This window comes from Haliotis rubra, unplaced genomic scaffold (assembly GCF_003918875.1).
Source record: "Haliotis rubra isolate DU_JTF1 unplaced genomic scaffold, ASM391887v1 Scf183, whole genome shotgun sequence".
NCBI lineage: Eukaryota > Metazoa > Mollusca > Gastropoda > Lepetellida > Haliotidae > Haliotis > Haliotis rubra.
In genome coordinates, this window is record NW_025765814.1 from 1,064,881 (window position 1) to 1,089,724 (window position 24,844).

General features: G+C 42.2%; 1 protein-coding gene across 1 annotated transcript in view; it reads right to left on the bottom strand.

Moving 5' to 3' along the window:
* The window catches only part of LOC124273702 (U4/U6.U5 tri-snRNP-associated protein 1-like), a 36,281-nt gene that overhangs the window by 8,826 nt on the left and 2,611 nt on the right, over positions 1–24,844 (bottom strand). Inside the window, exons 5-18 of the mRNA XM_046708982.1 lie at positions 18,063–18,168; positions 17,230–17,307; positions 16,552–16,648; positions 15,320–15,462; positions 14,918–14,996; positions 13,641–13,714; positions 13,381–13,440; positions 9,843–9,964; positions 7,504–7,745; positions 7,110–7,237; positions 6,102–6,263; positions 5,215–5,321; positions 4,776–4,858; positions 3,922–4,015 (exon numbers count right to left, since the gene is read on the bottom strand). Coding sequence (XP_046564938.1) covers positions 3,922–4,015; positions 4,776–4,858; positions 5,215–5,321; positions 6,102–6,263; positions 7,110–7,237; positions 7,504–7,745; positions 9,843–9,964; positions 13,381–13,440; positions 13,641–13,714; positions 14,918–14,996; positions 15,320–15,462; positions 16,552–16,648; positions 17,230–17,307; positions 18,063–18,168 — 1,575 coding nt within the window. The remainder of the gene's footprint in view (positions 1–3,921; positions 4,016–4,775; positions 4,859–5,214; positions 5,322–6,101; positions 6,264–7,109; positions 7,238–7,503; positions 7,746–9,842; positions 9,965–13,380; positions 13,441–13,640; positions 13,715–14,917; positions 14,997–15,319; positions 15,463–16,551; positions 16,649–17,229; positions 17,308–18,062; positions 18,169–24,844) is intronic.

The window sequence follows — 24,844 nt, forward strand, 5'->3', positions numbered from 1 at the left end:
GCAGACTTACGGGAGAGTGTGATGCCTTGTCCCGGATGCCTTGCTGGAAGCAGGCTTCCCTCCGGGAGGCGAACTCCAACGGTTCGGGTATTCGACGTGGACAACACCTGAGGCAACACAGCCGCGATTCTATCTCGCACTTGCCTCAGGGACGAACCTACTCAGTGGTAAGTTCAAAGTAATGAAATGAGCCGAAGCTCAAATCGACTTGTCCACTGAACGAGCCTGAACCCCGATTCCGAGGCACATGTGAGAAGCCTAATAAATCAAGGTTTCACAAGCACTCAGACAGACCTCGGAGCGTCGAGGTGACCGTCACACCCGGCACACTCGATGGCATCTTGGTCAAGACGTCGATAGACATCAGGCCGAGACCTGAACTACCGGAGCCGGGAATCTGCGCCCTACCAGTGCCGAAGCCTGGGTCGGTGCTACCCACAGGGTTCAGAGAATCCGCGGAGCCGAAGCTCAGCGGTTCTAGACCGAACCCCGATCCCGAGACACGTAGGAGTAGCCTGATAAATCAGGTTTCCCCAAGTACTCTCCAAAAGCGCACTGAGCATATAGTCAAACATAGCCTATAGCGCTATATAATTACCCATACATACACATATATGTATATGCATACACATATATGTGTGTATATATATATATACAGATATATATATATATATACATACGTAAGTGCTCGGGTCGGCGGCAATGCCTGACAATGCAGGGCTCCCCTGGTGTACACGGGTAGACCTCGGCGCGTCAAGGTGATCGGCAGCTCGTCACACTCAACGGCCTCTTGGCCAGGGCATCGATAGACATCAGGCCGAGACCTGAGCTACCGTATATGACCGACTATAAGTCGGAAATTTGATACCAGAAAATGAAGGTAAAAAATCAGACCCGACTTATACTTGAGTTCATTAATCTACCCCAAAAAACACCCGAGGTCAGGTGTGTGAATCTGCGAACTCAACTGGCAATGTTTACACCGGAAGCAGGACGCATATACGTACTGGCAACGTTTCCAAAGGTAAATGACATCGTGGGACAAATAAAACATAAAATATAAAACTTTGTTGTTTGTCTTTTGTAAAATATATTTCATAGTATAAACAATAAATTAAATTTAATCAGATATTTTTATCACAGCTATGCACTTACCGATACTTTGTTATCGCGCGATAAAGTTGGGCCACGTGACACGACTTTTTTCCCGTAAAGTCAACTTATTTGTATTCTGTGGCAGTTTTGTGTGGTGGTTTTGAAAAATACTGTTAATGATGAAAATGCAAGTTTACATTTATATCCAGATAAACCACGAAAGAAGCAAAAACTATAGCGATTTTTTTCCATTTGTGACATGTCATAAAATGCCCGTAACCTCTTCTTTTATATTTTCATTTCACGTGATCAGAAAATTATTATAAAAAGATTTCTTAAAAAAATATGTATGGTCGCCTATTTCCCGATATCAGTGGCTTTTCGCTCGGTAACATGACACAACAGCGAAAAATACCTCCGTTTTCGAAGCTTCGTATGAATAACATGCGAGGCGAATCGTTTGATGTCGGGCATCGTTCGAAGGCTCTGAACATCAACAATATCACTGTACCCTTGCCGAGTATTTTTTCACACTTGTAAGAAGCAATTTTATTGGATAAAAATTGGTTTCTAATGACGCTTTTTCGCCACAGTCTGCTATAAGGGTCGTGATTGGTCAAAACCAGACACGTGACCTAAGGCAGCCAATCATATTACGGCAATGGATACCTTCCTCGTAAACGAAAACTTTGGATGTAGACGAAAGTTTTGGGTAAAATAATGCTTTTCTGAACATATTAAGCAAGAAATCGCTACCTATACATAAATTATGGGATTTATTTGACGTACCGTGCTAGGTTATGACCTGTGACAAAAATGATTCATGCATATATTTTCGCATTAAACATCGTGTCCGAGCGTGAAGATTGAGGCGGCGATACCGATTCGTACGGGGAAAGGGTCCGACTTATACTTGAGTTACATGGTTTTGGCAAGAATTTAGAGGGTTGAGAAAGGGGCCCGACTTATAGTCGGTCATATACGGTAACCGAAGCCCAGGTCGGTGCTAGTCCGATCTGAAGTCCCGAGACACAAGGGAGTAGCCTGGCAATACAGGTTTCCCCTGGTGGACACAAGTAGACCTAGGAGCGCCGAGGTTTTGGCAGCCCAGTGGAACCCAGACTGGGGCGCCGAGAGGAACCTGCCGATACAGGTTTCCCGGGCAACCCCGACTGACCACTTGGCGCCGAGGTGTCCCCGAGCTGGTCGGCGCTTAGGCGACCGCCAGTCAGGGCACCGGGCGAAGACAGGGTGAAACCTGCATCGCCGGCGCCAGGCGCCTGTGACGAACCTGAGCCCGAAGCTAGGTCGCCACAAGGTGCCGAAGGCACACCATCACCTGAGCCGAAGCCAGGATCAAGCTGCCTGGGAGGAGGCGCGTTCTCCGAGCCAGAGCTCGGGCCGCAGCCAACCCCCTCCAGATGCGTCCGATCCACCCCCGACGACAGGCGTGCTGAGCTCCTTGCGGAACCCAGACAGCGCCGTGTCAATCAGGGATTTCACCACAGAAGACACCTGGTTCACTTACCATCGAGATCAACAGGTTGCGAGCCGAGCTCCTAACGGAGCTGACATCGTGCTATCAATCATCGACTTGACATTATGTTGAAGAATATGTTGCTGCAATAGTGAAGCAATTGAGTCAATATGCGGGGGAACGATAAAGGGATTTCCTTAGAAACCTTTCATCAAATATTATCCCCCGCCTGAAGCAGATTAGTGAAAAACATAAAATCTGCGTGTCGGAAAGAATGCGCATGAGGCGCAGAAACCCAGACAAAAAACACAACCTCGGCCTATGAGCCACGTTGTGTGTAAACGTATGAAATATGTATCATAACACAACATAATGTAACAGGAATATTGACGCAAGGGCGTTTATTATGAGCATCCTTGATCGTCGTGAGCATCCTCGGCTAAACACCGGAGGCACACTTTATGACCATCCTGTGGCGGTAGTGTGCACGGCACAACGCACAGGGCTTAAACTGCAACAAACAGAACCACGCCAGTGTTACTAGCAGGAACTGTGAAGCAGCAAACACATAAACACAAGTAAATAGCAAGAATAACCCGCGACGGGCTTATATTTAAATGCTACAAGCTACAGCCATTTAAATACTAAACATACAATGCAAAGCAGAAAAAGGCTAGCCAAACCTGGCGTACATACTAGTGATAGAGTAAAGTTGGAGTGATACGAAAACGAACACTATCAAAATTACTCAACAACGACTTACCACAAATTCGCTGAAAAGAAAGAGAATGTAGGCAAGCCTATCCATATAATATGCAAACATAATATATGAACTCCCTACTACAAGCTACCAAGAACATATAGCAAGGAAACCCACGATCGCTACGGGTCCGCCATTTTGCCTGCCACATGGCTGGAAAACAGAGAACCCACGGCAAAGTTACAACAAAAGATGAATGAAAATATCAACATATGACGCCCATCTAACGCCGCATAGAGAAAGGAACCATACATACAGATTGAGCTCTTTTACACTCATCCTATCGGTAGGAGAGCAAACTTCGAATCGAACACCACGCACGTCTATTCAACAGAACGACAGCATGAAAAGTGAGGTATGAGGTAGACGGCGGGAGTTACCTGCTCTTGGCTGTGTTGGTCCGGTGGGGCCCTGTAGGGGTGGTCTCACAACACAAAACAAGTTTTTTGTTTTGTAAATATTTTATTAAAAATATAGTTACAACTGTCGTAGGATTTAAAATGGACATTTTAATGCTTATATGTACCCCAAGGAGGACTTCTTCTGAAAAAGAATCTTCCTCCCTAAGACAGATGAAGCTCGTACTTACTCGTATCGCTTGTCTTCAATGGAGTAGTACATGGCACCCAGGTTGCTGTGTTCCGGAGCGCTCACGTTTTTGATGACCTCCTTCTCCAGGTAACCTGTCCACAAAACACACAATGTAGAAACAGAGTGGACAATCTTAACAGATGAGTTGGGGGTCATGTCATACATTACAACAGTATTTGCTGTCACAGTAATCTGTTGAGGAAAAACAAAAATGATACAGGTACTACACGTTTTACATTTTCTCTGGCAGGGCATGATGTTGACAAGCCCTGGATCAAACCCATAATCAGTAGGCAAGTACACTTACACAATAGGAGGGGTTCTTCTTCTAGGCTGTTCATACTGACAACAGTGAAGATCGCTTATGACAATGAGAATGAATGCTTAAAAAACGCTGGGGCAGCGACATGCTGCAGAGATTCATACACACACACCAAGGACATCAGTGGGATAACATTAACCCATACTTTTTATTTTACTGATTGGTTACAGCTACTTACTGTCCGCTTCCGCGGAAACCGAATTTCAGGATTATCGAGGCAAATTAAATAGGCATAGATTGGTAACAAGCTCAAATCGTCCGGTGATGCATGACCGTTTTTCTATTGTACTTTGTATGCGTACACCTGAGTTGCATGTGGATTTTGTGAAGAAGCTTGGTATCTAGGTAAATGGTATCTGAATATGTTGTGTGTGATCACTGTAAGACACACTTATGTCATCAGTCTTGTAGTCTGACCTTTTCAGATATCTTTCTTTCACTATTCATTATTTTTCGTTGATCACAACTCATAAACCAAATTCTCAGAGGTCTCAGATGTACAAATGTATGAGAAAAAACCCCATCCAAACCTTTCTTCATGGCCAGAGCCAGGGCAGCACCAACTCCATCAGTGACAATAGGTTCTTCTTCAAGGACGGCCTGTTCTTCTCCCCTGTATCAAAGAGGATTAACAGATCATTGCAAGACTACAAGACAGTCATACATCAGTCTAAGCAGTAACTAAATGATTTTGATTGTTGTTTGACACCAAACAATACTTCAGCTCCAAATAATCGATTCTGGACCTAACAATCTAGTGATCAATATTATGAGCAACATATTCTATAATAACACAAAATAAACAAAGTCATCAAGTCTGACCACCTAATCCGTCGAGATGTCTCTTGCAACCACTATAGGCTGAAGTAATCTATTCTAACCCAGAATCACCATGAGGCCATAATTAAATGAGATGCTATATAAGATTCTGAATGCTTCATACATATTTCTCTGTGTAATGTACATACAGTAATATCCACTGGTTGTGTGTCTATGTCCACTTCATTCCAACCACTGGCAGCTTCCTCGATCTCCTCCTGGCGACGCTTCTGCTCCATCAGCTCAAGTTCTACATCCTTAAACACATCAAAACAGCATTTAAATCCATCCAATCAGAAAAGCTAAACACTACCATCATCACAAACTTTCATAACCAATGACCATGACCTCTTGCATCATCGAATGACATGTCCAGGGATACAGAGGAAGTGTATCACAGTATGCATCTAAACCCGTAAAATTCATATCAGTCCTGTAGTGAGTGAGTGAGTTTAGTTTTACGCTGCTTTAGCAATATTACAGCAATATCATGGATTGGAACACCAGAAATGGGCATCACACATTGTACCCATGTGGTGGATCGACCAATTGCTTTAACCTCTAGGCTACCCCGCAGCTCTATCAGTCTTTTAAGTCTAGGTAATAATAGACCATATGCTAACACTAACATGTACAGAAAGTGACGTTAAGAGGGAGGATCAGGCAACTTGACTCAAATCTGTTTGCTTAGTTGATATCAGTCATGTCAGTTATCCAACATTTGTTAGCTTGTTGAGAAAAGATCCAGCAGGACTGTTTTTGTTCTAGAAAAAACAATTCCCAAAAGAACATCTACATTAATTACTTTACTAAGAAAGTGTAATCCCAAATATAACATATGTTGCATCTGACCACATTCAAAATGGCATTGTGTAATCATCTACATTAATTGTTTATAATGCATAAAAACATCCAACAATTTTTTCTTGGCAATGACACTTGAAATATAAGACAAAGATAAGTAGCTTTTCTTGTGATATGGAACAAAGAAAGCAGCAGTTGCCTAGGAACTGATCCAGATAATATACTACACTGACCATGATCTCCTCTCTGTCCTCCTCTCGGTTCCCAGACAAGCCATAAGTCGGTATCTCTCCCAGGTTACGACAAAACTCGGATATGGAATTCAGCACTATCTGTGACCCCTTAGCATTCTCGTCTGTTTCTGGATTCTGTAGAGACATGACTCTCTCCACAACCTGAAACAAAGACCATTCCTTGACTGCCGTCCATTGCTTGAGTGGGTTGCTATGTTTTTGAAAATGTAAGAGTTAAGCTATGGGGCTGAATGAAAATAGACTTGGTTCTCAGGACTTGATACATCATTGTGAATCGGCCTAATTTTGATTTCATGTAAATTATGATGTAATATAATGTATATCCACACAAGACCTTGTCAGTGTAATGCATTATGCAAGGCATGGTTTTATATGTAGGAATTAATTACCGTTTGTACTTTGTAAATTAAGCTGGAAACAGCTGTACACACATTCTACCTTATCCTTCAGTCAAAACCCTGTCAAAGCTGAAAAGACTTATTCATGTAATTATAGGGAAAAATCGTATCCCTAATGAATAAGGTTAAATAAAAGGCATCAATAATATCAGTCTATCTATGTTACTATTTGGTTCCATACAAGTTTGCAAACCTGCCCACTCCCATCTAAAACACATTAATCCAACAAAAATTTTTATAAGCTTTGCCTGAGAACCAATTTATTCACATATTTTCTAACCCAACCTATATCATCTTCATTCTTTAGATTAATCCAAAAAGAATAAGTTACTTCACGGTGAAACCCATAATCATGGCAAAGCAAAAATTCAACCCCCAAAATCATCAGATCCTGTTACCTAGGGGACACTACTCTGGAAAGTGAATTGCAGTGATTCATAGCAGTTAAGCCTAATTTAAATGAAATCATCAACTCGAACACAGAATTCTTCTCTCAAACTTTTCCATTCTTATGCATGCCCAAGAAAAAAAATTCAAATGTAAAATATTTTATGAAAAGGACATGACAAGTACCACGCTATCACAGTACCTGTTCTGAAACACGGGGAGCCTTCTTCAGTTTCAGTTTTCTGGCCTTACTGAGAGCTGAGTGTAGTTCATTCTCTACCTCATCATCATCCACAGGGACACCAGTCAGATCCTCATCTGGGCCAATAACTGTAAAAAATATAATCCAGATGTATATCTGTACCTGTCACACAGCAGACAAAATATCCCCCTCCTGTTTTATAAATAACTAGCATGACTATCTGATAATCTGATCATCAGATGATGTGAATATTGTGATCTCTTGAATTAACTTCAAATTAAAAAATCTTAGAGTAGATTCAGCCATTTCAAACAGTCCCCAAGATGGTTGGCTTCTAATCATCTCCATGTCACAGGAGATGCACAACACAATTATGAAGGATATGATAACTAACCATCCATATCTTCCTCCACCTTGACTTTTAAAGAACTCAGTACACCAGGATCCAGTGTAATTCTTCCACTAGGCTCAGTTTCAGGCTCTGTCTTCACTTCAGGTTCGGCCTTGATGCCGTGACCGTAGTCGATGATGTTAGGGTCACCATGCCCATAATCAATGACCTCTGGCACCTGATCAATATTCTCGCCCTCCTCCATGTCTTCAGGGGGTGCTACCACATGTCCCCGGCCTCGAGATCTACAACACATACAAAGCTGATACCATGACAACTGTACAACAATTATCATCCCCTCCCCGCAACACATTGTCATAAATTTTACTTTTGCTGCCTTTCCATTTGGATTTGATGCCCATGTTAAATTGGACTGGAAAACAATGTACACGAGAAATAAATATTCAAAGACACACTACCTTCAGCCGAATACCAGCCCAATACTGGCATTGTAATCTGTGGTGTACATGAAAACTTGAGTTTCAAGTTTGTTTGGCACTTGTTTTAGTAATATGTGTGAAGAGCGCTTTGAGCATTGCCTTTGTGTGGTTGAAGTCAGCGCTATATAAATACTCTTATTATTATTATTATTATTAAGAGACCAGGGTGCCGTTGTACAAAGTGATCTTAGCGCTGAGGTGACCGTAACTCCTATAACTTAACATTGACTTAAAGTAGTTTTAGCACAAAAGGCACCCTGACAGTCTGGGCCAGACAATACAGTGATCAACAGTATGAGCATCGACTTGCGCAATTGGGATACGATGACACGTGTCAACCAAGTCAGCAAGCCTGACCACCCGATCCTGTTAGTCGCCTCTTACTGACTGACTGAGTTTGGTTTCACACCGCTTTTAGCAATGTTCCAGCAATATCACAGTGGGGGACACCAGAAATGGGCTTCACACATTGTACCCATGTGGGGATTCGAACCCGGGTCTTCAGCGTGATGAGCCAACACTTTAACCACTAGGCTAGCCCACCGCCCTAGTCGCCTCTTACGATAAGCATGGGTTACTGAAGATCAATTCTAACCTGAATCTTCAAAGGTTAATGTTCTGAGGAATGACTAGGACAATCTGTGGTACTATAGGTCAATCTGTGGTACTATAGGACAATCTGCTTGCTTTGTTTGTTGTTTGATACCAGACTCAGTAATATTCCAGCTGCATGAAGGCAGCCAGTATAATATCCAGCTTGGAACAGTCCAGTTACTGAATATGACCATGAGCATCAATGTGTGCATCTTGGGTGACAGTGAGTCTGACCATCATATCCCACACACAGTGAGGTGAGGTGAAATTGGGTCTAACGTCGTGCTTGAGAATATTTCGCTCATATGACGACGTGCATGCGTGCGTATGTGTATGTGCGGCTGCTTGCACTAGCTTGGTTTTATAGTGCTAGCTCACTGAGATACCATGCCGCAGTGAAGCATGAATACCCCACTCAGACACATTATACTGACTCCAACCTGACCAGTCCTTGTTGTACCCATTAATGCTGAGCGCCAGGCAGGGACCAACAAGTACCATATTTTAACGTCTTTTGGTATGACGCGGTCGGGGATCGAACACGCGACCTTCGGCTCCCCGGGTGGAGGCTCTAACCACTACACCACGGAGGCGGTCCCACACACAGTGCCTCCCATGACAAGAATAGTAACATCTGATAACAAGCATAAGCTGCTGGAGACTAAATCTAACTGGGATATTCATGGGTGCCAGTTTGGTTAAACAGGCAAACAGTCAGTACTACAAAGATTGATAAACCAACTTCTGTGTGTATAACCGTAATAACTCTACACCTTCATAACTCTGTAATGGAATAGAAAGCATGGCTCTTATTGGCCAACATAGTCCGGCTGTACAATGCTTAGCGCTGGGTTAATGTCCTGTAAATGATATTTTATGTGTATGATTAATTCAGGGACTAAATATCAAATAGGAGGCCAAGAGAAACAGCATAATTTAACTTACAAACTTAAAAATCTGAACTGTTACGCCAACATTTTAATGGTTGTTATCTCCATGTAGAGGAGGTGCGGTGGGGTAGCCTAGTGGTTAAAGCATTTGCTGGTCATGCTGAAGACCCGGGTTCTTCTCTGCATATGGGTTCAATATGTGAAAACCATTTCTGGTGTCAACCACTGTTTTATTCAGAAGTTTACCCACTCAAAAATTGACCTGTACCTGGTGCAAATTAGAATAATAACTAGGTTGCACTTTGTAATATTGGGTTGCACCAGTGCAAGTAACAAAGCACTAAATCGAATTGCTAAAAGTGGCATAAAACCATACTCACTCACTCCACGTGGAGGTGACAGTGATAAAGGGACTTACCTTGACCCGTAGTCTTCTCTGGTAACCTGGTCTGCGGCTATGTTGAGCAAGTCATCCGCCTTCAGGGATGTTTTCTTCCTGATCTTCCTCACCTTCTTCTTGACCTTCTTGAACTTGGCAGCCTGAATACATAGTGAAGATCACTGTTACCTCAGGACTTTGTGGTCCACATTTCCACAACAACATACACTGGGATGGTGTGTGCATCCACACTATGGAGGCAGTCAATCAGAAATGTGTTTTTGTCCTAGTCATGTACACTTGTCCTAAAGGAATACAATTTTGGGATTCAGTGAGAACGAATCAGGGCTCGAGTTAAGAGATGTTAACCTACTCAGGTGCAACCTAAGATATCAACCTAGTTGCACAAGTCAAAATCCAGTTGCACTGCTTTTATTGCAATATGTAATGAAAGAAATATGATATTGAATTATGTAGATGTTTTATTCAGAAGTTGACCCACTCAAAATTGACCTGCACCTGGTGCAAGTTAGAATAATAACTAGGTTGCACTTTGTAATATTGGGTTGCACCAGTGCAAGTAACAAAGCACTAAATCGAGCCCTGCGAATGTTGTTTAACACCACTGTCAACATTATTCCAGCTGTGTCACTGTAAATAACTGAGTCTAAATCAGAAAAAACCAGTGATCGAAAAAATGAGTACCAATCCAAACCATCCAATCTCAGAGTCAACAGTCACCAAAAGGACCAAAGCTGTATACAACATAAAATCTTAAAACTTAAGTACGCTTTCGATTGTACCTTCAGCTACAAACTCTAATTCAGCATGAAATTCAGCAATCCTAGTCAAGCTTGGAAGTAAACACATTTAGCGAGTGGAGTGAGTGAGTGAGTTTTAGTTTTACGCTGCACTCAGCAATATTCCAGCTATATGGCTGCGGTCTGTAAATAATCGAGTCTGGACCAGACAGTCCAATGATCAACAGCATGAGCATCAATCTGTGCAATTGGGAACCAATTGACATGTGTCAACCAAACCAGCGAGCCTGACCACCCGATCCCGTTAGTCGCCTCTTACGACAAGCATGGGTTACTGAAAGTTCATTCTAACCCGGACCTTCATGGGTCTTTAGCGAGTGGAATACATCAGTCAATTATCACAACCTAGAAAGTCTTCCGCTGCCATTGAGCACCAGGATTAAGTGTTGAGGTTAGAGATACACAATGAATATGTAACACACGTTTTGATTGGCTGGTTCAACCTATTGAACCAATTGGTTTTAAGCTCTCATTTTAAGGTTTTGTATCAAAGCCTCATGTGCCATCAGCTTGTCATGGAATTATTAAACAATTTATACAAACCTGTAGAGGTTATGAATTCTTTGAAGAAAGTCCTCCTTGGGGTAGATATAAGCATTAAAATGTCAATTTAAAAATCTACGACAGTTGTAACTATATTTTAATAAAAATATTTACAAAACAAAAAACACATTTTTGTCTTGTGAGACCACTCCTACAGGGCCCCTCAGGGCCCGCTACAGGCAAGAGCAGATAACTCTAGCCGTCAACCTTGCACCTCACTTTTCATGCTGAAAGGATCAGACAGAATGAGGGGAGGGGGGTGGCCGTACCCCAAGGAGGACTTTCTTCAAAGAATTCATAACCTCTACAGGTTTGTATAATTCTTTTTCAGAAGAAGTCCTCCTTGGAGTACATATAAGCATAAAACAGACTCCCAAAGATATTTGAGCCGGGAGTGGTATTCTGTCTGACATAGTGATCCAATCGAAGTAACAATCGCAACGGAAATAGAAAATTACACTTACCTAGTCACCTGACCGCCGATGTCAATCAAGGCGGTGTGTGTCTAAGGCGAGGACCCGGATTGTCAAAGCCTATATGCCGCTTGGCTTATCGGTGTCACACCCACAGTAAACAAACCCCACCCCCCAACCCAAGGGTTGGAGGTGTGTAAATACGGGGGACTCGCCAAAACAAACTACTGTCCATAGCACACAGCTAGCCAAGCATGGGAAAATGGAGAGTAAAAGTAAGGCACTGATATTTAAGAAATACACTTCGCTCTACCACCATGTATAGTGTAATAAAACACACTTTTGCCCTGAACTATTATACTTAAAGCACGAGGACGCTTGCGTCCGAAAGTGCTTTTAACGCTATAATAGTTCAGGGCTTAAAGTGTGTTTTATTACACTATACATGGTGGTAGGCTTAACTGTATTTCTTTTCTAAGATGCCAAATTTAATACTTTCTAAAGATAATTACGATTAATTTAAGGCAGAAAACAAACGACGGTGTCGGTGACCTAAATTAAGAATCCTCGCACAGGGCTAACTGGCGCGGCTGTTCTATTGATGTGTCTGCCCCCTACGTTAAGACGAACGTTACCAGAAAAAAACAAATGATAACAGTTTGATGACGGCTTACGTTCGGGTTAAATATCTTCTCTGAATTATTTTAATTACATCTGTCATTAACGTAAAACCATATGGGGCAATATGAACGTTGCATTTCTACTACCAGCGTAAGTTTAGATCAGTACATCCAGAGGAAGTTGAGTAGTCAAGCGACATTCCACAATTGCATTGTGGGAATGTAAACATTACTGAACGCGTTACCGTGTCGCTGAAAACTTGTGAGTCGAAATGACACATTTTAACCGTCGTAAAACATAAACGTAATGTTTCCACCAGTGATGTTAGCTGCGTGAAGCAACAGCAAACCAAGAAACTGGATGCAAAGGTGTAGTTTACTGTAGGAGGCCGTACGAGGCGATGACAACTGACATGCATCGTGACGTCGTTTACATTGTGACGTAATGTAAAATGGTTCGATTACGAGGGGGCACACTAGAATGGCGCAGTGACGGGATAACGTCATTCAATTGTTACGTCATCAAAAAACTATACCTTTATTGTCTGATAATGTATTTTTTTCTGATTGTTCTAACCGCTAGGCATCTTAGAAACCAAAGTAGAGTGGGAATAAAAACCACCACCAGATACCATCACCGATAAAAAGGGTGAAGGAATAAAGGTTTTGGAGGGTGGGTCCTTAGCCCATATGTTCTGTCCAAGTTTTGTGAACGCCAAGCGCCACACAACAAGGAACGAATGTAAGCCACCCTGTCCGCCATCTTGCCTGCCACATGGCTGGAAATTGGGACCCAAATGGCAAAGTTACAACAATTTATGAATGAAAAAATCAACCTATATACAGTGGAAACCGCCTAAGTAAAGACCGCTTAACTAAACAGACCGGATAAGAAAACACTATTCTTTGGTCGCGGCAAATTTCTTCATTAATTATCACTATTAGAGTTCGGTTAACTAAACTCGGATAAGTAAACAATACCGCTTAACTAAACGTCTTCTCACGGTCCCTGGAATTTAATTACTTAACAAAAGAGACCTGTAGGAGTGGTCTCACAAGACAAGTAAATATGTGTATTAAATATAGTTAGAACTGTCGTAGGTTTTAAAATGGACATTTTAATGCTTATATGTACCCCAAGGAGGACTTCTTCTGAAAAAGAATGTGTGTTTATACTCACCGCTTCCTCTGCAGTGTAGTATTCACTGGCTAGTGTAAGGGCTGGCATTGCTAATGTTTGCTGAAAGAGACAAAAGCCTATTATAACCTACTCTTTGTTGCTGTCTTACCAAATTACACTCTTATCAAATTTCAAGTTCAGTAATAGGAACATTTAGTTAAACATGTTAAAACCATGTAAGTTCAGAAACCAAATCTGAGTTCTTCAAACAGAGTAATCACAAAAGACTTTTATAAGCCATGATGAAAGTTAAAACTTACCCCTTGCTGTCTGAGCTCTGTACGAATCCTCTCCATTTCTCGATCTTCATCTGCGTCATACTTGCCTCCGGAACCTGCCACAGAGGGAGTGTGGATTTACACTGTGTGTTAGTGAAGAAGTGATTGGCTATGTTTTTAAGCAGCTCTTACTTCACCTCCAGTAATATCCCCTCAACCCTAACACTGTTGTGGACAGTATTTCTACTACCACAGGCATCATGGCTATGGTGAGGAGAAACAGAAGACAATAATCAAAGTGAGTTGAGGATTCCAACTAATGATCATGGGATCCTGCCACACCTAAGGGACATAACTCTCTGATCTAAGGGACATAACTCTATGCATCTTATACTGGTGCCTCAGCTGTGCATCCAACAACCCAACAGATGCAACTCTGCACTTCAGGCTGCAGTTCGTTACATGTCTAGGCTAGCCCATCCTCGATAATCTCCAGGGTATACATTCTGATAAAATCTCCACTAGTACCCCGGATACATCTATGGCTCGGCCCGATAATTTTATTACCTCCCTTTGCTGGCTCCGCATTCTCACAGTAGCCAATCAGGTAAGCCGCCGTTACAGACTGACTGACTGAGTTTAGTTTTACGCCGCTTTTAGCAATATTCCAGCAATATCACGGCGGGGGACACCAGAAATGGGCTTAACACATTGTGCCCATGTGGGGAATCGAACCCGGATCCTCGGCGTGACGAGCCAACGCTTTAACCACTAGGCTACCCCACCGCCCCAAGCCGCCGTTACAACCGAGCTTGCCAGTGTCAACAAAGATAGCGGCCGCAGCAGCGAAGGTTTGTTCACAGTGCGACTCAGATTTTGGGGAATATCATACAGACAAATTGACAGATCTGAAACCTTAAAAAATATATGCAAGAACTCTTTCTACCTCTTTCAGAGTACCTCCGCATCAATTATGTTGCCAAGTTTAATAGGTTAGATAAAAGAAGTGAAAGTGAGTTGTGATTGGTACACTCAACTTCCCAGCATAGACACCTGAACGGATAAAAAGCTAGCCAAGGGAGGTAATAAAATCAAGGGGCCGAGCCGTAGATGCATGCAGGGTATAGTGGAGATTTATCGCAAAGTTATACCCTGGAGATTATCGAGGATGAGGCCAGCCCTGCCCATCACTGTCATTTAAATCAGCCTTGGCATACGTTCACATGAGAGAAATAGCTCATACTTCCTCACAAGAAATAGAAAGAGGACAGCAATAATGAAATATCCAATGTGTACAATGTATAGCAAACTACACATACCAAGTGTGAAGGACTTCTTAACCTTTTTATTTCCATCAATATCTTCATCGTACTTGTCAAGAATGCTATTGGGCTTCAGCTGTAACACAAGAAGATATGAGTAACTGAACCGTTTTTACTTAAGACAATGAAATAATGGAGGACATTTCAGGAAATTCCTATGTTGCTATTAACATATCCATCAGAATCACGCTTATCCAAACCCCAGATACCAAAAAACCTTGTCTTCCAGGTGATATTTACATGAAATGTAATACATCAAGTTTATGGATGAGGACAGTGAATCTAAATTACCAAACAGTGTGTGTCTTATGGACAGCGACCAAGCTTGACATGTTTTGCAGTTCAGTTTAATGGACGATAAACACACAGAGACTCGGTGTAAGTGTTAGTTGAACATACCATGCCATATTCGTCGTACTCAGGCTCATCATACGGCTTATACTCCGGCTTCTTCTTCTTGTTGTCCACATTCTTCTCAGCAACCTCGTCATCAACCATGTTCACATTGATCAACACGTCATCCTCATCCTTATCCAGAATACCTAGGTGGCAGCAAATAAACAGCATGCAATCACTGGTTGATAAAAATACTGTCGTATGAAAAAAAATTAAATGTTCCCTTTGTGTAGCATAGACTGTTAGAACCACAATGTCTTTGTTTCCTGTATACTAAGTGTTTTATCATTACTGATAAACTACAGTCATATGAAACATTCTGGTGTTCTCTGACTTCTTAGAGAATAATACATGATATATCAGATAAACACAATTATAAATTGTTATGCAGTGTGCGAGATGGTTTCCAAATTTTGCTAGCCAGTCGGGCTAGCAATACCTGGAAGCTACCAGCCCACATAATAATTCACTAGCCCGATATTTGAATGTAGACACAGGTTTCATCATTAAGCTGCTAATATTATGAAAACTTTATCAGGCCATAATCTTGCATGATTTAAAAGTGTATTAATACTTAACAAGTCAGAGAGAGTGATATATTTACAAAATGACACCGTGAAGTTCACAAGCCAGTCAGGCCAGTGACTGTGGAAATATACTGGCCCGACTGGATTTTTACTAGCCACGGGCTAGCGGGCCAATGGCTATTTCGCACACTGTTGTTTTGCATTAGTGTAAATCATTGTGTAAAACATTACAAGTGTAATACATGGTATATGTAGATTCAGTAAGCTGTAATGGTGTGCTATATTAAACTTGTACTAGATTTAGACAGAAAGATCTGGAAGGTACTGCAGGGTGATGTTCCCAGGGTCTCCTAACTCAAAGACGATTGTAGATATTCTAGAATTTTTCCTGTGTATATAAGGGTAGCTGGCTATTGCCTCTCATCTCACGTGATATCAGGTTACCAGAAGACCAGCATTGTGAGTGATGATCATTATACTCTGCTGAGGCTTATTTCGCAATTCGGGAATCAACATGTATCAGAATACAGTTTAGTGGATCATGAAGTAAAAATGTTTCAATTTCTCACTCCCAGCTAAAGTGTGAAATGTTATGATGTAACGAAATGCGATTTAGTACGTTGGAATACCTGACTGAAAACATTCATAACAAACCAAAGAGATCTGTAAACACAATAAAACAGTGGTACTGTTTAAAATCTGCCTTACCTTTATCCTTAAGTGTGAGAATAACTCCACGACCATCACTGAATTTATCAATCTCATGTTGGACCGTCAACCCCTGCAGGTCTCGGGCTGAGTAATCCTGCAATGGGAATGGCACCACTGACAACAGGTAATTGAGTCTGCTAACCAAGAGCTTTCCTTTTCAGGAGATTTTATGGAAAATATTGGGACATAATCAGCTGAAGATCTGCACAGAAATACATTTCATCAACCCAAAACTTCAGATTAGTGGATAATATGAAAGACTGTCATGCAAAAGTTATCATTTGACAATAGGAATCAGCTTGCTTATTTTATGAGAAACTTATCATCTTATAATGCTGTACAATTCCTGGAAAACCAGCTGAAATTTGTGGCTTAAGACTTTTTTCCAGATTCCTTTTAAACTACTAGAAGTGTGAGTTTAGTTTTATGTCGCACTCAGCAATATTCAAGCTATATGGCGGCGGTCAGTAAGTAATCGAGTCAGGACAAGAGTCACCATACAATTTAGCGATCAATAGCATGAGCATCGATCTACACAATATGGATACGATGAAACGAGTCAACCAAGTACTACTAGAAGAGAAAATGATTCACGTAATTCTCCGAACATTCAATAAACTGCAATAAACTCAACCATGGAGAACCACAGTGTCAAGAGAGGGTTGAAGGTCCTACCTTCTTCTTGTCCTTGAACTCCTGGTCCATAAGGTCACTGATGCCGAACTCCTCATCCATCTCTTCCAGAAGCTTGGCCTGAACACACAATGACATGAGGTAAGTCAGCCTGATCAGAGACTCTCGTTTATATATGCATAGGCTATATTCAGCCAATATCATAAACAGGGTACAAGCGATGAGTCTCAACCATACATACATACCCACAGGGAATTAAAAGCTGGGTCATTGTCTCGGCGAACACCTGCACCACTAGGCTACCAGCCATAGTGAACATGTCTTGTCATAACTGAATAGCAATTAGACCACTCTTTAAAATGTCCATTACTACCCACTAGCAAAGATTTTAATAGGCATGTAAGTTTCCAAATTAAACATACCTGTATAAATTATGGTACACATTACTTCTGCATGGCTATCTGAGGATAAAGCCAATTTCAATTTTTCCTGATCCTCAATATGGGTGAGTGAGTATGGTATTAGCAATATTCCAGGAATATCACGGCAGCGGACACCAGAAATGGGCTTCACACATTGTACCCATGTAGGGAATCAAACCTGGGTCTTCCGCGTGACGAGTGAACGCTTTAACCACTAGGCTACCCCACCACAATATGGAGAGACTCTACAGCTGTTGCCAAAAGCTAACATTGTCATGGACTGTTTCATCCTCTTGATACTGTTGTGACATGTACTGTTATGAGTAATTATCATGCACTTTCCTTAAAGAACACAGTATCAGAATGTCCAGTATATCAGTAGCACTGATGTGATGGGAACAAGCTCTTTAGCTCTTATTGATGGTAGATATATTTAATAATATTGTTACATACTCTTTTATCAGCCAAAACTTTCTCCTTTTCCATTTTCCTGGACCGCTTGACCCACTTGGACATGTCATCTGTGTCAGTATCACTGTCACCGAGTCCTTTCACTTTCCTGGAAAAATAACAAACAGGATATTTTTAAATAATGAAAGTATAATTGAAACATCAGAACAATTAGGTATTCTTAATCACAGTGCCCAGTTTAAACCATTAGGATTTAAACTGATCATTTTATCTGATTTTGTACCTTCTCAACCTACTCTGCAAATGTTTCAGTTATAAATGCAAGGTACATGATAACGCCTTAAGATTTGAACACTTGAAAAGAGAGCTTCATCTGTAATATACCATAGAACATTCAAAATAAGGATTCAATAACAAGATTCATAATAAATCAGCAGATTTCTTGAGAAAACGGCTGATGTATCATTCACTTTTTTAATACTGATAACATCCTGTAAATATAAACATGTAATTTTTTAAGTAAAATTGATATTTTATACTTTTCCTGACTCATGATATTTTGCTTATCTCCTTCCTCTATGCGAATGGTAGTGGAACACTTGAATCCCTTGTAGTTCCCTGAAGCGGACGTAAAAGTTCACTCACCCACAAGTTGCCTCCCTTTTCCCCGCGCAAAAGTCATGTGACCTGCCTTACTTGTCACTCTCTCCTGAATTTAGCCCATTCACCTGAGTTTACTGTAAAACCCGAAGTGTCTTCAGCGGGGAGGTTGGGAGGGCTTGACCTCATGAGTTAGGATAGGTATAAAATATCAATTTTACTTAAAAAATTACATATTTTTCCTTATCCTGACTCATGATATTTTGCTTATAGATTCCGACAGATAGGTGGTGGGTCAAGCCACTTCGTGGATTCATCGGCTGTCCTAAGATATGTCCTGTATCCCCCACCTGGGAGCTGCGTAACGGCACTTCCTAGGTCCTGTTCTTCCAACTTCCGTTATCAACTCGGGGGACCACAATCTTGTCATACTTCTCTTAGACAAGTGAATCTTCAGATTCATGTAGATTTTAAGATATACTAGTATCTTCTTTTAACTAGTTATCTATAACAACTCATAGATTATAATAAGATCTTTATTATAAATGCGTTGCGACCCCTTAACGTACAGGTAAGATCATTACCCATACAGAGTCTAATCACTCATGCTAGTCTAGTCTTAGACGGAGCGCATGGACTTCATTCAAACTCTCCAGAGAGAATGTTATCAACAAGTCAATGTGATAAAGGGTGAGATTTCCAACTCAGCGCCTTTGAGGAACAGTTAGTTGTTGTGCTACAACAAGTGGCCCAAATTGATGAATGCCGGAGACGTCTTCAGTGGCAATGTCTCTGAGGTAGTGATTGGCAAACACTGTATCTGATTTCCAAAAGCAGCCCTCCATTATCAATGATATTGAGCAGTTTCTGTGTAGGGCTAAAATAGACGCTAAAGCTCTAACTTCATGTGGGTTGGAGGCTCTTGGAGGTTCTAATCCTGCTGCTTTATAGGCCCTTAGTATAACGGCTCTCATCCAAAACGATATTGTCGTTCTTGAAACCTCTACAGATGTTTCTGTTGACAAGAGGATGAATAGGCGCTTGAATTTTCTTCTCCTTGTTTTAGTCTTGCTAAATATATTCTAAGGGCTCTGACAGAGCACAAAGATAGATCATGGGTATCCTCTGGACCAAGGATTGTAGATAACGCTGGGACGTGAAACTGTCTATCTGGTTAGTCAGGTAACTGATTCTTTGCAATAAAATCCCATCTAAGTCCTAGATGTACTGCAGCATGGTTTCCCGTGTCAAATCTAGTTCGTCCAAAGTCCAGCGCATGTATTTCTGAAACTCGAGCTGCCGTTGCTAAGGCCAGTAGGAACAAAGTCTTCTGTGTGAGTAGCTCAAAGGTAGTTTGCTGTAGTGGTTCATAGGCATCAGTCATGAGATGTCGTAAAATTACATTCAAATCCCAGGCTGGTGCTCTGAATTTCTTTTGCTGGTCTTCCAGAACGTAGTAGAGCAAGTAATTCCGGTTGTTTCGTCAGTTTGATACCAGTTTTCATCGTAATAACTGTACTGATGTCTGCTAGATATGTAGATAATGTCGAACCTTTCAATCTCCTCTCCCTAAGATGACATAAATATTCCGCCACTTGAGGATGAGTTTGCTTTCATTGCTGTGAAACCTTTCCGTATTGCATATTGTTCAAACCTCTGCCATTTGTTGTCATACAAATTGCAAGTTGATCTGCATAGAGCTTTGGCTGCTCTGGTGGAGTATCCTCTTTTCCTAAGGCAAGTTTTGATACGTTCCATACGTGTAACTGGAACATTAGTGGGTTCCCGTGAACTTGCTTGGTGTGCGGATGAATGAGTAGGTTTGGCCATTCTGGTAACTTCAGGGTTGGTCTTCCCAGTCCTTGTACTAGATCTGTGAACCAGCCGCTCGCTGGCCAATAGGGTGCGACCAAAATCAGTTGTAACGCTGGAGTCTGTTTGATCTTTAGTAGTACTTGAGGTAGCAGAAACGAGGCGGAAACGCGTATGCGTTTAGTCCTTCCCACGATATGCTCAGTGCGTTTGTTGCCCAAGCCTGAGGGTCCGGTACTGGTGAGACGAATGTCTGTAGTTGCTTGTTGAACCTTGTGGCAAACAGGTCTATGCAGGGGGTCCTACTTCCATTATGATGAGCCGAAACGCTTCTGGGTGGAGCATCCATTCCGTAGGTGACGGATGAAGTGGGCGTGATAGAGCCTCTGCTAGTACGTTCCTGGCTCCTTGTATGTGACACGCCTTTATCCAAATGTTTGATTCCTCTGTGATGTTGAACAGTTGGAAGGTGAGCTGTAGAAGACTTAGTGATCTTGTTGATCCTTGTCGGTTTATGGAGAACGCTACTGTTGAGTTGTCCATGTGAATCATCAGTATCCTGTTGATTAGTGAGCTCGACCAATGTTGTAAGGCGTTGATCACCACTTCATTTCTAACTGGTTGATATGAAGAAGCTGTTCCTGTTCCAACCACTTTCCTGATGCTACTTTGTTGTCAAGATGTGCTCCCCATCCTTGAAGTGCTGCATCTACGTAAAGGTGAGTGTCAAAGACAGGCTCTTGTGAAAAGGTTCCTCCGCAGACATTCGACCTGTGAGTCCATCATAATAGGTATTTCTTGGGACTGGTAATGGGATCAGGTCCACACTGTTCAGATGTTTTGTCAGAAATCTCTGTAACGGACGTAGTTGAAGTCTCCCTGTGCGTGTCAGGTCCTGCGCTGAGGTGAGTAGTCCAAGTAGGCACTGCCATGTTTGTAGTGGTAACGGAGAGATGACTGCTTCTGGAATCATGGCTTGTATCTTCTGGGACCACACTGCGATTCTGTGAAATTGAAGATCTTGATCTTCCAACTCTGACTTCATCAAATTTACTAGCCATCCCAGTTGTGTGAGCAGTCTGATGGTGAAGTCTAGCTGACATCTGAGTTGTCTGGCTTCTTGATGAATCTGTATCCCATCGTCCAGGTAAAAGGCACTGTGTAGACCTCGATGATGTAGATAGGTGACGATGGGCTTGGTTACTCGTGTATATAACCACAGAGCCGACGATATTCCAAACGGTAGGACGTTCCATTGGAAGTGTTGACCTTTGAAGAGAAATCTTAGGTATCTTCTTGACTCCTGATGAATCGGAATGTGTAGATATGCATCCTGCAGGTCTATGCTGGCCAAGTAATCTGCTGGACGGATGAGTTGTCTGAGTTGCGGTAAATGTATCATCCTGAATCTCTCTCTGGTTTGAGTAGATACTCTTGGTTGAATTTCCTCATGTTGTAAATCAACCTGAACTTCTCTATGGAGCTTTTCTTGGGTACTAGGAAAATTGGGGAGTAGAATCCGGGTGTGAGACGGTGTTGGTCTATCACTTCTACGGCGTTCTTTGCCCGTCTGCGTAGTTGAAGACTACCCGGTCGAGGGTCAGTGGTGGTGTGGCCTTCAGCTTCACTCTGTAACCTTCTTGAAGTACCTGTCAGACGTAATCGTCCTCTAATATTCCCCAATTTTCCCAGTACCATTGTAGACATCTACCCACTGTCGACAGTTGTACAGGAACGGCCGGGGGTGGAAGTATTCAGTCGTTCCGAACCCCAACTTAAACGTCTAGATCCTCTGAAACCTCTGGAAATGCGTCCACTTCCAGAGTTTCCTCTACTGTTTCCGGATGGGCGATGAAAAGAGCCTCTTCCTCCTCTGAAGGTGGAGTATTTCTTCTCCTTAGCCTTCTGTACTCCAGAGTACTTCGACTTGTTGGTGTATCTGTGCGAGGTTTGACGAATCGCATTATCCAATGTGTCAATGGATTTGATCATCATAACTTCCCTGGAATCATGAGAGGCTTCTTTAGCAGCAGCATCAATCTCCCCGCCAAAGATGGTAGACGCCTCCCAAGGAGCTCTAAGTAGTAGTTGAGTAAATAGGTCACTCCAGGAACAAGATGCTAGTAGACCATGTCTGCGTAATAAGGTGATACCCGCCGATGTTGAGGCCAGATGATCCGACATAAAGTGTTGGTCTTTCTTCTGAGTTAGTAGTGCTGATAAAATCATCCTATCCTCTTCGGACTTGGAATTCTGGAATCTGGATATCAATGCCTCATTGATGGCCCTAGATCTTGCCAATCCAAAGAATGTTCCTTTGGTAGTGGTGTCAAGTTGAGCCAACTTCTTATCCTCCACCTTATAAGTCTTGATATGGGAGTCGTTAATCAACTTCATATTGTCATTTAAGTCCAACGCTCTCATGAAGGGTTCAATATGATGTAAGGGAAATCTCTTCGCGTTGAACGATGGTAAGTGTTGACCTTGATATCTAGTAGCTTTCTCAACAGCTGCGCTGAGATTCGCAGATACCCTGGAGATCGGTTCAATGGAATGGTGAGAGTGTCGAAGTCATCCTTCCACATCTTATAAGTAAATGCTTCATCCGATTCCTTGGAGGGGAACGCTATGATGAAAGTCCAATCCATTTGCAATCCAGGATGTAACTTCTGCTTCGGAGAACACGTAATCTGTCTCAACAGATAGTTCTGAGTCCGTTGAACTGTATCTTCGCGAATCTTCCTTTCGCGAACCTTCCCTTCGTGAACCTTGCCTCCTCGAACCTTCCTTTCACGAATATTCTCCCGAACGTCTGCGTGGGCTGCGTGATCTAGATGATGATCGACAGGATCTCGTAGAGGATCTTCTTGACGTTCTCAGACTCATCTGGGAGGTTCGTGGAACCATCATCTTCCATGATAATAGAGTCTTCTGAGTATGACGATCTTCGCGAACGTGACTGTTCGCGAACCTCATCTGCAGTTGTAGACACCGGGGTGTAGTTGCTTCAGGTTTGCGCAGGTCGGAGGGTTTGTGAATGTTGACTGCTGTCGTAGGGTTCTGCCGAGCTGCTGCTTCTTCGGCGAACCAACGCTCCATCAAGGCCCATCATCTGCGTTGTAAATTGCCTCATATAGTCGCCCAGGTCGAAGTTCTGCGTTGTAGGCTGGAACTGCTGCGGCGTGGACAATGCGTTCGCGAACACTGATGTGTTGTCTATGTCTACTTCGCTGATGACTTATGTCTGCGTTGTTGGAGGCTGGTCATCTGACAGCTGGGTCAGCAAAAACGTCTGCTTCGGCAAGCGGCACAATGTCTTCATTAAACGATCTCTGGTGAGATGTTTTACCGGAACGAGACGATCTCGATGAGGGTCTGGATGCAGATGACTTCTGAGTCGAGGTGAATGAAGACATCTTCTTCTTAGACTGCGATGACGACGTTTCAGACGAGTTAGACCTCTTTTTAGCAGCAGCTAAATCACAAACAACAGCAGACGACTGCCCCTGCAACGTACTCGGCAAATCACTAGTATTATGTATTTCTGCAGTAGAAAACAACACACGGTTACCGGCATTATCTCCGGGTTTATCAACAGTGACTTGAGATGACTTCCTCACCTGATCCATGGCATGTATATAGATGTAAGATAAATATTCATTAAATTGCAAAATCTGATAAATTGACACAAAAACTGCAACGCAAGTTGGAAGAACATGGATAAATGCATGATGGGCATTGGGGGTGAGGATCAGCCACTGATAGCCGGTACCTGCAAACACTGCAAGATTTCATCAAACGTAAACAATCTACATTATGATGAAATATGTCACAAAATACAAATAATTTTTTCAAACTTTTTACATATAATACAAGTCAAATATAGCCTAAAGCCATACACAGAATAATTTGGATGAAAAGGGCCAAAATATAAAGGATATATTGCTGTATACAGGACTCCAGTGCTCGCCCAACCATCCGCTTGGGTGATGAAGGAGAGAGTGACAAGTAAGGCAGGTCACATGACTGTTTGCGCAGGAAAAGGGAGGCAACTCATGGGTGAGTGAACTTTTACGTCTGCTTCAGGGAACTACAAGGGATTCAAGTGTCCCACTACCATTCGCATAGAGGAAGGAGATAAGCAAAATATCATGAGTCAGGATAAGGAAAAATTATCTATGTCAACAGCATAAACTGCTCAGAGTAGGGTATCATTCGGTTTACTGCTGTTTCCATTTGTGTAGTTGTATAAATGTGTTTGGTGTGAATGAGTTGAAACCATTTTTGTTTACACTCATAATAAACATTGCCGACACTGGGCCTTTCACTAACTGACATGCATCAATGGAGTCAGCAAGCCTGAGCACCCGTTATGACAAGAATGAGTCACTGAAGAACCAATTCTGACCCAG